This window comes from Rhinoderma darwinii, chromosome 4 (assembly GCF_050947455.1).
Source record: "Rhinoderma darwinii isolate aRhiDar2 chromosome 4, aRhiDar2.hap1, whole genome shotgun sequence".
In the NCBI taxonomy this organism is placed as follows: Eukaryota; Metazoa; Chordata; class Amphibia; order Anura; family Rhinodermatidae; genus Rhinoderma; species Rhinoderma darwinii.
In genome coordinates, this window is record NC_134690.1 from 260846444 (window position 1) to 260861556 (window position 15113).

At 39.8% G+C, this 15113-nt stretch overlaps 1 protein-coding gene across 3 annotated transcripts in view; it reads left to right on the top strand.

Annotated features, from left to right (window-relative positions):
• Positions 1-15113, top strand: part of HECA (hdc homolog, cell cycle regulator) — a 48584-nt gene that overhangs the window by 12452 nt on the left and 21019 nt on the right. For 2 of the 3 annotated variants that reach the window (XM_075862431.1, XM_075862433.1), the window contains exon 2: positions 1673-1747. The exons of the other annotated variant lie outside the window; for it this stretch is intronic. In XM_075862431.1, coding sequence (XP_075718546.1) covers positions 1673-1747 — 75 coding nt within the window. The remainder of the gene's footprint in view (positions 1-1672; positions 1748-15113) is intronic. 3 annotated transcript variants of the gene reach the window in all.

A 15113-nucleotide genomic window follows, 5' to 3' on the forward strand; every position in this document is an offset into this window, starting at 1 on the left:
CATTAGATGTGATTGGTATTGGGTTTAACCTGTGTGCTAGAGGCACACAGGAGCCACTGTCCGCCTAGCCATAGGTCCAGCGGACACACAGGTTCGGCTTACAGTGGCGCTATGCAGCTTCTATGTACAGTCCTTGCCAAAAAAAATAAACTTTGACACAAATTTTGTTATTCACAGTTTGCTGCTTTTAGTGTTTTTAGATCTTTTAGTCATGTTGTTCACTGATCCACTTAGTTATCACTTTTGCCTTATGACATGGTGCTCCATCATGCTGGAAAAAGCATTGTTCATTATCAAATTGCTCCTGGATCGTTGGAAGAAGTTGCTCTTGAAGGATGTTTCGATACCATTCTTTATTCATGGAAGTGTTCTAAGCAAAATAGAGAGTGAGCCCACTCCCTTGGATAATAAGGAACCCCACACATGAATGGTCTCAGGATGCTTTAGCGCTCACCTTTTTCTTCTCCGGATAATTATTCTTCTAGATGTCCCAAACAGTCTGAAGGGGGCTTCATCAGGGAAAATTAATTTTACCCCAGTCATCTGCAATCCCTGAACCTCCTGCTGAATGTCAGTCTGTCCTTGATGTTTTTCTTGGAGAGAAGTGGCTTATTTTCTGCGCTTCTTGACACCAGGCTAGCCTACAAGAGCCTTCGCCTCAGATGCTCTGACACCTGCCTGCTGCCATTCCTGAGCAAGCTGTGCACTGTAGTTGAACCGATCCCGTAGCTGAATCCTCTTTAGGAGAGGGTCCTGGCACTTGCTGGACTTTCTTGGGCACCCTGAAGCCTTCTTCACAGCAATTGAACCTCTCTCCTTGAAGTTCTTAAAGATTCGATAAATGGTAGATTTAGGGGCAATCTTAGAAGCAGCAATGTCCTTGCCTGTAAATCCCTTTTGATGCAAAGCAATAATGACTGCACATGTTTCCTTGGAGGTAACCAAGGTTAACAGAAGAAGACAGTGATTTCAAGCACCATTCCCGTTTTAAAACAACCAGTCTGCTCTTATAATTCAATCAGCATGACAGAGTGATATCGGCTGCCTTGTCCTCGTTATCACTTTTTCTCCTGAGATAACCAGAAGATCACTGAAATAATGTTAGTAGGTCATTTTGTGGCAGGGCTGAAATGCAGTGGAAATTGAGTTTTTGTGATTAAGTTAATTATCATGGCAAGGAATGACTTTGCAGTTAACTGCAATTCATCTGATCACTCTTCATAACAACCCAGCATTAATGCAAATTTCCACTATAAAAACTGAAGCAGCAAACTTTGTGTAAACCAAATTTTGTGTCAGTCACAAAACTTTTGGCTAGGACTGTATAGTGCATACATAGCAGCTCCAGCACAAAAAGATAATAACATTTTTAACAAGCGTTAATTTGAAAAATGTATATAAAAAAAAGAAAAGGCTACAAAGGTTTATGTACTTAAGGAATTGCAAAAGTGGAAGACCCAGGGCAGTGTCATGTAGTTTTATGATCCCTGTAAAGCTTCAGTCAGAAACTCCAATAGTTACAGTGATAATTAATTTGTTTTATAAAATATCTGAATTTAAGTCAGTAAATAATGGGCATGTTTTAGATTTTTTGTTTAGTTGGTCGAGTAAGACCAGGATTCTCTATGGAAACAGACTAATCATAAATCTTCTTCTATTCGGTACAATGTAGACTATGGTGTCTTGGATAAGGAAACCACAATTCCTGACGAATTCGAATTTATAAAAAAAAAAAGTTCTTATATTGGTAAGTCAAACAAAAAATTTAGTATTAGGAACGTTTTTTGTGTTTTTTTTTCTAGAAATCTTTTATTTATAGCTTTAATCTTTTCAGTAACAAGACTGTTTGTTTTTTTTTAGATCTTAGTTAGTAGAAATGTTTGGGAAATGTCTTTCTTGTAAGCGAAGCTTAAATAGTGTTTTTATATTCCTCCTATACTTTTGTATTATTTATATGTCCTAATTTTTTTTCCAGCCAGTATTTCTTACCTGTTTGGATAGGCATGTGCTCCTGTTGCCTCCCTGTTACAGCCAATTCATATCCATTTCCAGTATTTTTAGATGTATTGAGACGTCCAGACTTTTTTTTTTTTTTTTTTTTACTTTTATTGGTTTCTTAACTCAACAGGATTAATTTATGAAGAGATCCAGAATAGAATAAGTGGAATTCTGCATTGCAGGATATTCATAGCTCAAGTATGGACAGTGAAATATAACTCTGTGGCCAAGGGATAACTAGAAAAGAGGTCTGGAATGGATCAGATTCTACATGACCTGGGTTATTTGACTTTTACTGGCTTATTTTATTGAATAGATTTGGTTCTTGACACTATCATAGTGATGTTTTGTGCACTCTATTGGTACATTCTCACGTGGCAGATTTGTTGCAGGTATTTTCGACTGTTGCATTCACCCGAATGGAACTTGCAGAAATCTATACGCCTGCTGCAGAAACAACCACATTCAGATGTATAGTACTGATTTTCAGTTGTAAAAATGTGTTCAACAAATCTGCCGCTTTTCAATTTGTAGAGTTGACAAAATCAATGTCGGTTTGGGCGGGAGAGCACATCTGGAGGTACGCTTTAATAATGCCTTATCGGCTAATTTGTAAAAACTGCACACCCGTCATTCTCTGCTGACGGGCATGCAGCCAGCTTTTATTTTCTGGTTTCCCTCTTAAAATTATGAAGGATATGACTTTAATTTATAAATCTGTATTTTGTGTCTCTCAAAACCGTTTTGAAGGCCATCCAATTCCATAAGTAGTGCTGTGATGCTGTCTGATCATATCTAATAATATCTTTATTAAAGATTGTGGTGGGAGATTTGGAATTCTCATAACATTGCTATAAATGGGAAATGAAATATATATGGAAAATGTTTGTATTCTATAATATAATAAAAATAGTTTAATAAGACTGGATTTAGTTAATAGAAAATATTCACATTCCCCTTTATAAAAACGCCTTTTGTTGAAAGTATTTTGGATTTGATCCTAATATAGATGATATATCTGGGGCTGTGGCTTTGGGAACCTATAGAATTTATAGAACAAGATGGCACTACTTAGAAATCCTTCCTTTTGGAATACCTTTTGAAACCTCATTGGGCAAAATGTATTAGAAGGAGGGGGCGTGGTCACTCACCGCCAGACACCTTTATTTTAATTTGCGCCAGAAACTGGCGGAAATCTACTACAGCTCATAGCTGGCGTAGATTTCCTTTTCTGGTGCATGAAAAGTCAGAGATCTGCCTAATTTATTAAAAAGTGGGCATAAGTGAAGCATAACCCTTATTTTTTAATTAGAATTCCTTCCTCTATTTAATACAGCGGGGAATCCATAGGTAATTTAAAGTAGATGTTCTTATGTTTACTTGTATAGTTTCAATATTGAAAGCCAAATGCATAACCCTTTATGGACCAGGCCATTTTTGGGCTTAACCCCTTCCCGACATTTGACGTATCCATACGCCAAAGTCGAGTAGGGGAGGTATGGAACGGGCTCACGGAGTGAACCCACTCCATACCATGCCGATGTCGGATGTTTGTTACAGCCGACACTTCAGAGTAATGAGCGGCATCGCGTTCGAGCGCGATCCCGCTCGTTTAACTCGTTAAATGCCGTGATCAATAGCGACTGCAGCATTTAAATCTTTAGAAAGAGCTAAACAGCTCATCACTAATGAAGACCCCCAGGTCCGCCATCTTTGTGCTCCTTTTAAAGAGGCTCTGTCACCAGGTTTTGCAACTCCTATCTCCTATTGCAGCAGATCGGCGCTGCAATGTAGATAAGAGTAACGTGTTTTTTTTTTTTTAAAAACAAGCATTTTTGGCCAAGTTATGACCATTTTTATATTTATGCAAATGAGGCTTTCTAAAGTACAACTGGGCGTGTTTAAAGTTATGTCCAAGTGGGCGTGTATTGTGTGTGTACATCTGGGCGTTTTTACTTCTTTTACTAGCTGGGCGTTGTGAATAGAAGTGTATGATGCTGACGAATCAGCATCATCCACTTCTCTTCGTTAACACCCAGCTTCTGGCAGCGCACAGGCACACAGCGTGTTCTCGAGAGATTACATTGCAGCGCCGATCTGCTGCAATAGGAGAAAGAGGTTGCAAAATCTGGTGACAGCCTCTTTAAGCGCTGCCTCTGGCAGGGCTTAATAGATGCCTGTCAGAATCACGATATACTGCAATACATTAGTATTACAGTACATCGCGCAAGTGATCTAACGTTTGCTGGTTGAAGTCCCCTCGAGGGACTAATAAAAAAAAATGTAAAAATGAGTAAAATAACAGGGTTTTTTTTTTTTATGTTAAAAATTTTTTTTTTTTAAATGAAAAGTTCAAAAAAAAAACTTTTTCCCAATTCCCCCCTAGAGTATAGTAAAAAAATAAATAAATAAACATAATTGTTATCACCGCATCCGTAAAAGTCTGAACTATTACAATATATCTTTATTTAAAAACCACGGTGAACGGCGTAAAAAAAATAAAAAAAAAAATTGTATACGCCAGAATCTCTATTTTTTGGTCACCTCATCTGCCACAAAAAATGAAATAAAAAGTGATCAAAACGTTGCATGTACCCCAAAATGGTATTATTAAAAACTACAGCTTATCCTGCAAAAAAATAAGCCCTCCTACCCCTTAATCGACAAAAAAAAAAAAAAAAGTTACTCCTCTCGGAATTTGGCGACACAAAATAAATTTTATTTTTTATACTTAGGTTTTTACTTGTAAAAGTAGAAACATATAGAAAAAACGATATACATTTGGTATCGCCATAATCATATTGACCCACAGAATAAAGTTAATATGTTGTTTTAATTGCACAGTGAATTCCGTAAAAACAATGCGCAAAAACAATGAAGGAATCGCTGTTTTTTATTTTTAGCTTCTTAATGACCAACTGGGCGTTTTTTACCTTTTTGCCAAGTGGGCGTTGTAAAGAGAAGTGTATGACGCTGATCAATCAGTGTCATACACTTCTCTCCATTCATTTTTCGCTGTAATCGCAGCACAGCGTGATATCGCTGTCACATACGCGATGTCTATACGCAATCCCGACACTTCGGTAACGTTTGTGTAAGACTTGCGAGATCTTGCTGTGGTGTCATTAAGTCCCACAGAAACTTTACCGAAGTGTCGGCAGTGTGAATAGACATCGCGTCCTGGCTGGAGGCGATGTCTATTCACTCTCCAGACACTTCAGTAAAGTTAATGTGTGAGTAAGGCCTCATTTACACGAGCGTATGCGTTTTGCGCGCGCAAAAAACGCTGCGTTTTGCGCGCGTATGCATGGCGTATGCACTGCGTATACGCAGCCTTGTTGCGTTTTAAACGCGCAAAAGGCATTTGACAGCTCCGTGTGTCATGATGTGCGGCTGCGTGATTTTCACGCAGCCGCCATCATAGAGATGAGGTAGTCGAGGCCCGTCACTGTCCAAGGTGCTGAAAGAGCTAACTGATCGGCAGTAACTCTTTCAGCACCCTCGACAGTGAATGCCGATCACAATATACACCAACCTGTGAAAATAAAAAGACTTTCATACTTACCAAGAACTTCCTGGTTCCCCCAGTCCGGGCTCCCGGCCGTTGCCTTGGTGACGCGTCCCTCTCTTGCCATCCGGCCCCACCTCCCAGGATGACGCCGCAGTCCATGAGACCGCTGCAGCCTGTGATTGGCTGCAGCCTGTGCTTGGCCTGTGATTGGCTGCAGCCTGTGCTTGGCCTGTGATTGGCTGCAGCCTGTGCTTGGCCTGTGATTGGCTGCAGCTGTCATTTGGACTGAACTGTCATCCCGGGAGGTCGGACCGGAGTTATCGGTAAGTCAGAACGTCTTTTTTTTTTTACAGGTTCATGGATTTTCGGAGCGGAAGTCACTGTCCATGGTGCTGAACCAGTTTAACGCTTTCAGCACCGTGGACAGTGACTGTCTCCTGACGTCGCGTACCCGAACATTTTTTACCGGTTTCGGTCAAAACGAGTTTGGCCGAACCCGGTGAAGTTCGGTGCGCTCATCTCGAATTTGACACTCCGTTTGGATGTTTGTAACCAGAAAAGCACGTGGTGCTTTTCTGTTTACATTCAGGAGTTTGACAGCTCTTGCGTGATTTTCGCGCATGCAACGCAGGACCGTCAGTGTGGCATGCGTTGTTTTCACGCACCCATTGAAGTCAATGGGTGCGTGTTGCGTGAAAAACGCAAGAATATAGAACATGTCGTGAGTTTTACGCAACGCACTCACGCAGCGCAAAATTCACGCATCGTCTAAACAGCCCCATAGACTATTATAGGTGCGTACGACACGCGTGAAAAGCACGCGCGTCGCACGCGCGTATAATACGCTCGTGTAAATGAGGCCTAAGTGACAGCAAGCGTTGCTGAGTACATGAGTGGAGAGAAGTGTATGACGCTAATTGGTCAGCGTCATAAACTTCTCTTTACAACGCCCAGTTGGTAAAAAGTAAAAACACACCCGATTGTCTATTAAGAAAGTAATTCGCATAAATCTAAAATTGCTCAAAAATGATTGTTTTTCAAAATAAAAACCACTGCTGTTATCTGCATTACAGCGCCGATCACATTATGTAGGAGATAGGGCACTTATAATCTGTGACAGAGCCTCTTTAACCCCTTCCCGCTTTTGGGCGTGACTGTACGTCCAGATACAAAGTGCGTTCCCGCAATAGGGCGTACAGTCACGCCCTGTAGATAAAGCGTACACAGGAGCTGTGCACGCTTTATCTTCAGCGGCTGTCAGCTGTCATACACAGCTGACATCCAGCTGCGATGGCTGTTACCGCCGATCGCAGCTATTTAACCCCTTCAATGCGGCTGTCAATGGCGTCCGCCGCATTGAAGTGGTTGACAGAGGGAGCTCCCTCTGTACCCCCCGGGCCCCCCCCGCGATGGATCGCGGGTGGCGATGTTTGCTATGGTAACCAGGAAGCAGTTGCTAGGGTTCCTGGTTTCCCAGGTACGGAAGCCTATTGGGTCCTGCCCGAGGCAGGACCTAATAGGCTAACTATCAGATGATGAATGACAGTTACAATACACTGCACTACATAAGTTGTGCAGTGTATTGTACCGGGGATCAGGAGACCAGATCCTCAAGTCCCCAGGTCAGTGTTAAAGAAAAAGTGAAAAAAGTAAAAAAAAAAAACTGTTAAAGAAAAAGAAATAAAAAAAAGTTTTAACTAATAAAAACAATAATCGCCCTGTTTCCCTGAAACTCCTTTATTATAAGAAAAAAAATGAAAATATGAAAAAAACCTATACATAATAGGTATTGCCGTGTTCGGAACGGCCTGATCTATAAAAATGTCACATTATTTTTACCGCAACGGTGAACACCGTAAATTTTTTTAATAAAAAACAATTACAGCATTTTATTTTTTGGTCATCTTGTCTCAAATTTTTTTATAAAAAGTGATCAAAAAGTTGCAAGTAACGCAAAATGGTACCAATAGAAACGACCGTTTGTCATGCATAAAACAAGTCCTTCCGCAGCGATATCAACGAAAAAATAAAAAAGTTATGGCTGTCAGAAAATGGCGACACTAAAACATGATTTTTTTTAGAAAAGAGTATTTTTATTGTGGGAACGTAGTGAAACGTAAAAAAACGATATAAATTTGGTGTCGCTGTAATCGTATCGCCCCGCAGAATAAAGTTAACATGTTGTTTATACTGCACGATGAAGACTAAAAAAAAAGTGCTAGAATGGCTGTTTTTTTGGTTTCCTCATCTCCCAAAAAATGGAATAAACAGTGATTTAAAAAAAAAAAAAAAAAATCGCAAATACTCCAAAATGTAACCAATAAAAATTACAACTCGTTCCACAAAAAACGCGCCCTCACACAGCTCCGTCAACGGAAAAATAACACATTATGACTCCCAAAATGCAATGATTCTAAATGACGGCCCAGACTAATTTTTTAGGTACAGTAGAATTTCACTAAATACCCCACATCATCATTTGCTGGACCCCACAGGTGGACCCTGTAGATGCAGCGGAGATGAGGAAACTTTAGGGCCTTGTGCGGCTTATAGGGCTAGTGAAGAAGTCCAATATAAGGCAATACTGGAGCACAGATATTTTGTATAATACCCAATAATCCGGGCCTGTGCATAAAGGATTGGTTCAAAGCGCAACACACCAATCCATGGATTATTCATTCACCCCATTATTACATCATCCTATTATGCCCTGATGCACTCCGCCCAGTTTACATATGCCCTGATGTACTCCGCCCAGCTTACATATACCCTGATGTACTCCGCCCAGCTTACATATAGCCTGATGTACCCGCACATATTACATATACCCTGATGTACTCCGCCCAGCTTACATATACCCTGATGTACCCGCACATATTACATATACCCTGATGTACTCCGCCCAGCTAACATATGCCCTGAGGTACTCCGCCCAGCTGACATATACCCTGATGTACTCCGCCCAGCTTACATATACCCTGATGTACTCCGCCCAGCTCACATATGCCCCCACATTATAAGCTGAAATACCAGTAAAACACCAAGCAAAATCTGTGCTTCAACAGCCAAATGTTGGTCCAACTGAGCCTGGCAGTGTGCCCAAACCGCAATTTATGACCACATATGGGGTATTACTGTATTCTGGGGAACCCGCTTAACAATTTATGGGATGTGTGTCTACGGTGGTACAAGCTGGGCACAACACATTGGGCACTGAAATGGCATATCTGTGGAAAACAGCAATTTTCAATCTGCAACATCTATTGTTTACTCATTTTTGCATAACACTTGTGCGGTCAAAATGCTCACTACACCCCTAGATAAATTCTTTGAGGGATCTAGTTTCCAAAATGGGGTAATTTTTCGGGGGTACCACCGTACTGATACTATAGCTCAATGCAACATGGTGTCAAAAAACTAATCTTGTAAAATCTCCACTCCAAATACTAAATGGCGCTCCTTCCCTTTAGAGCCTTGCTGTGTGTTCAAATTGCAGTTTATGACCACGAGTGGGGTATTTCCTACTCTGAAGAAGTTGCTTTACAAATGTTGCGGTGCATTTCTCCTTTATTTTTTGAGAAAATGAAACATTTTTAACTAATGCTGCGTCTTACTGGAAAATAATGTAATTTTTCATTTTCACTGCCCATTTCTAATAAAATATGACACACCTGTGGGGTCAAAATGCTCACTACCCCCCTAGATGAATTCCTCAATGGGTATAGTTTACCAAATGGATTCACTTTTGGGGAGTTTCCACTGTACTGCTACCTAAGGGGCTTTGCAAAAGTGACATGGTGCAGAAAAAACAATCCAGCAAAATCTGCTCGCCAAATGGTGCTCCTTCCCTTCTGAGCCCTGATGTGTATTCATACAGTGCTTTATTACCACATATGGGGTACTTCCGTACTCTGGAGAAGTTGCTTTGCAAATGTTGCGCTGCTTTTTCTCCTTTATTTGATGAGAAAATGAAACATTTTGACCTAAAGCTACATCTTAGTGGAAAAAAAAATGAAATTTTTACTGCACAATTCTAATGAAATTTATGAAACACCTGGGGGTTCAAAATGCTCACTACACCCCTAGTTGAATTCCTCTAGGGGTGTAGTTTCCCAAATGGAGTCACTTTTGGGGGGTTTCCACTGTACTGGTACCTTAGGAGCTTTACAAATGCGACATGGTGCCGAGAATTTAATCCAGCAAAATCAGCGCTCCAAAAGCTAAAAGGTGTGCCTTCCTTTCTGAGCCCTGATGTGTATTCATACAGTGGTTTATTACCACATATGGGGTATTTCCGTACTCTGGAGAAGTTGCTTTACAAATGTTGGGGTGCTTTTCCTCATTTATTTGTTGAAAAAATTTAAAATTCTGAGGTAAAGCCACATCTTATTGAAAAATAATGTAATTTTTTATTTTCACTGCCCAATTCTAATGAAATCTATGAAATACCTGTGTGGTCAGAATAATCACTACACCCCTAGATGAATTCCTCTAGGGTGTAGTTTCCCAAATGGAGTCACTTTTTGGAGGTTTCTTTTTGTTTTTGCACCACAAGACCTCTTCTAACCTGACATGGTGCCTGAAATATAATTTAAGAAAAGGTTCTGGGGCCACAACGCCCACTTGGTCATATCGTAAAACACGCCCAGTTGTCAATTGAGAAACTCATTAGCATAAAGCTAATATAGGTCATAACTCCGTCAAAAATGATAGTTTTTCTAAATAAAAAACACCGCTGTAATCTACATTACAGCGCCGATCACATCGTGTACAATATAGGCAACTTATAATGTGGTGACAGAGCCTCTTTAAGGACCAGACACGGTTTTTGTTTTTTCGTCTCGGTATTCCTGGACCGTACAACTTTTTTTTATATTTGCATCATTTTGGCGGAATGAGGCCCTTTTTTTTTTTTTTATACTTGTATTTTCTAATTTTACCATGTTAGGGTAATTAGCAATTCAATTCAGTTTTATTAATGGTACTACAGGCAACAAAAAATAACCTACTATTCCTTTTGTTTTTTTACCCTGTTCATTCTGACCTAAATTACATGTATAGATTGAAATTATAGTTTGTTAAGCATATAGGGACACCAAATATGTGGTTTTTTATTTTATGTCATATGAATTTCATGAAACGATGGCCGAGCATGCGCACCCCCACTTTATTCAAACTCTATGGAACTGATGTAAACCACATTTTAAAGTATTGTGCATTTTTTAATGTTAAAAAGTAAATGTGTAGCAATTGATGCAGGTAGCCCCTGGGCCGCTTTTTTGATTGTGTATTATGTGTACGTCAATATGATTTTAAAGCATTTCATCTATATGTAGCTACAACTGAACATAAATCAGAGCACTTCTCAAATGAATCACCGTCATCTAATCTACATTTACCAACCTCATGTAGCTAAATGATGGGGGGCTGTATTTTGCGTGTGCGTGTTTTAGACGCCATCCTCTACTATTGGTTACTATGGAAACAACCAGGAGGATGAATATGGGCCATATTCTCTACAGTGCTTTGTTAGTAAATGCAGCTTTTATTGAATATACTGTGATTTTATAGCATACACGGAGACCCTTTCTAATGATACAAAAATAGTAGAAATGTTCATAAAGATCTTTATAATAACGTGAACACGAAAGCTTTACAGATCTATTATCTGCAGGCATCAATCTACTGTTTTTATGCAGGTAAGGACTCATTCACAAGATTATTGAAATACGGTTAAAATACGTACATAAATATGGACCTCTAATTCCGATGTACATTGTCTGTATTTGTGTCTGAATTTACTTTTAAGGCTATCTTTTGTCAGTTATTTTTTTTAATAGTATCTGCATATAAAATACAAAGGTATATTTGGATGTAAATAAGATTTTTCAGTCTCTATTAAAGGGAATGTATCATCAGAAAATGACACATATTATTTAAATCAGGTTTTTATAATGCACTTTTTTGGTGGGTTTTAAAAAAAAATAATAAAAAAAAATGTATGCAACGGTCCACTATCCGTTATGATCTGTCATGATCAATTATGACCGATCTGTTTTTTTTTTTCCTCCATTGACTTCTAATGGATCCGTCATGTTTCCGTCATGTATCAGTTTTTGTTATTTTGCTGGATACAATACTGCAGCGTGCTACGCTATTCTGACCGTCAAAAAGCAACTAAAGTCTGACAGAAAATAACGGAGGTGTGGACCATGCCTAAGGCTCTGTATGCATCTACCTTGGTTTCTGCTGTACTTCATCACTTTCTAAAGACCGTAAAAGTCTGAGATTTCTCGGTCAATTGACCCCTATTTATTTCAGTTGCCATAAAGTGCACACCCGTCTGTACTGTCTATACAGGAAGGAAGTGTGTCTCCAATGTGGCCGCCCCCTACAAATAAAAAATAAATAAGTACAACATTTAAAAAAAAAAATACCTAACACCTCTAAATACCCCTTAATGACCAGCCTATTTTAGACCTTAATGACAAAGCTATTTTTTATGTTTTTGAATCGTCGCATTCCAAGAGCTATAACCTTTTTATTTTTGCGTCGACATAGCTGTATAAGGTTTTTGCGGGACAAGTTGTATTTTTTAATAGCACCATTTTGAGGTACATATTTATTGATTAACGTTTTTGGGGGGGGGGGAATAGAAAAAAATCAGAAATTTCACCACTCTTTTTTGCGTCCTAAATCTACGCCGTTTACCGTGTAGTATAAATAACACAATACGTTTATTCAGCGTGTTGTTACGATTGCAACTATACCAAATTTGCATAGATTTTGTATGTTTTACTACTTTTACACAGTAAAAATGCTTTTTTTTCAAAATTATTTGTTTTTGTGCCTCCATATTTGAAGAGCCGTAACATTTTTATTTTTTCGCCGATGCAGCTGTATGAGGGCTTTTTTTTTGCGGGAAGACTTGTCGTTTTTATTGGTACCATTTTGGAGTAGATGCGACTTTTTGATCACTTTTTAATCACATTTTTTTAAAGTCCGGATTCACAGAAAACAGCAATTTTTCAGTAGTTTTTTATTTCATTTTTACGACGTTCACCGTGCGGGTTAAGTAATGTAATAGATTTATAGTCGGGGTCGTTACGGACGCGGCGATACCAAATATGTGTAACTTTTTAACTGTATTTTGGTTTTTTAATAGTAAAGCAGTTTGTAAGGGGGAAAAGTGGGTTTTTCATTTTTTTTTTCAAATTTTATTTTTTTTAATTAACTTTATTAAACTTTTTTTTAAACTTTTTTTACTAGTCCCACTAGGGGACTTCACTATGCGATCCTCCGATCGCTATTATAATACACTGCAATACTTTTGTATTGCAGTGTATTATGCCTGTCCATTTAAAACGGACAGGCATCTGCTAGGTCATGCCTCTGGCATGATCTAGCAGGCATTCATTACTGGCAGACCTGGGGGCCTTTATTAGGCCCCCGGCTGCCATCGGAGACACTGACACTCGGCGATCTTATCGCCGGGTGTCAGTGGGATGAGAGGGAGCTCCCTCCCTCTCTCCAAAACCACTCAGATGCGGTGCTCGCTATTGAGCACCGCATCTGAGGGGTTAAACGGGTGAGATCGATACTGATATCGATCTCACCCGGCAGAGCAGGGACGCTCCCAGCCCTCAGCTGCCTCTGGCAGCTGAGAGCATGGAGATTTGACAGCTCCCTGCTCTGTTTACTTATTCCGATGCCGCGACGTAAAAAGTCTATGGCATCAGAATAAGGCCCGTTAGTGACCGACGTAAAAAGTCTATGGGCCGGTCACTAACGGGTTAAATCTCTGATTTTAAGGGGTTCTCCCACAAATCGGCTAAATAGTTGTTATGGCACCTTCCATTGTTTGATTCTTTCTTGGAACGTTCAACTAATGAGTCCGTGGTCACAAATGGCCAGTAGCTCGGTCCTTCCCCCGGGTTATCTTATATACGGGCGGCGCAGTGATTGTGCAGGCCAACCAATAAGAATCTGCACTAGAAGCGGCTTCTTCTCACCATCACTGAATACATTACAATTCCTAGACACAGAAGCATTTTATTTAATAATGTATTTCAATTGAGAAATTATGTTTTCCCTGATCTAACAGATGTAATATTTAATCGTGGGGCAATCCCTTTAATGAGACTAAAATTAAATACATGACACATTCTACTTAAAGGCTATGTAAACCTTTTACTTATGTTTGATGTCAAAATACATTGATCGATGACCTCCTGCCCTTCCATTGATCTTCCATTTTTCCCCACTACTGAGTGAACATTGTCACAATACTAAATGGCATATGGTATATAATTGTTACACACACACACACACACACGCACACAGTGACACTATATGAATTACAATGACTAGGGTGGCTGTAGGTAGTACAATAGGAGAGGGTTATCATTGGTAGCAAAGAAATAGCTACCTACCTATCAATATACAGCTCTGATTTCTTTCTAACCATGTTATCCTGTATGTACTTTCAGTGCGCGTGCGCACTTGTCCCTGACAGCGACACTCCGGCTCGGTATCTATGGATGCCGTCGGACGCTGCACACCACGTGACACGCATCACAGGCGTGAACGCGTGGGTCAGCGCCAGACGCGTGGGACGCTGATTCCGGAAATGCCGCTGGACAAACGAGTGCTGCATGACGCCAATAATAAGGTACACTTGAGTATATCGAAAAAAAATACTGTACAGCTGATGAGCTGGCTGCTGATAGGATGGGGGAAGTTTAAATAGTGACGGTTTAGTTTAAGACACCACCCACCCCGAGGCAAAAGTGTTCCTGCCGAAACGCACGTCGGTGTGGATGCCGTCCAGTAAAGTCTTACAATATGGGTTGATAATGTATTGCTACCTTTTTTATGATTTTTCCCTCATTTGATAAAGATGCGTTCTTATGTGCCACTTATGCACTTTATTACTTGCACATTGTGTAGATGAAGGACTGGTCTTAATGAATTTCTTGTGATAATGTAACGTGACCCCTAAATGATGTCCCTTTCTTATCCAAAATCTTATTAATAAAAATCTATCTGCTCTTTTTTGGAATGTTATAATGGTAATGTGAAGTGTTGCTTGCATGTTGCAGGGATTGATTCCTATTGCTAAATGACTGGTGTTGCTCTTTACACATGCCGCTCGCGGTGAGGGTATTTTCTGCCTCCAAACATCTGCCCATTGATTGCAATGGAAAAAACGGCGTTCTGTTCCAATGGGCCGTTTTTTTAAACGGCCGCGTAAAAAAACGTCTGCGAAAAAGAAGTGCAGGTAATAAAAAACGCCATGAAAATCACGAGTGGCTTAAAAAACGTCTGAAAATCAGGAGCTGTTTTCCCTTGAAAACCGCTTCGTATTTTTAGATGCTTTTAGTCTAGCGTGTGAACATAGTCTTAGGGTATGTTCACACGCTTAGCAAAAAACGTCTGAAAATACGAAGCTGTTTTCAAAGGAAAACAGCCTCTGATTTTCAGGCGTTTTTGAAGCTTCTTTTAATTTGGCGCTTCTTTTGAGGCTTTTTTTCATAGAGTTCAATGGAAAAATCAGCTCCAAAAGACGCCTCAAGAAGTGACATGCTGCTACTTTTTACGGGGC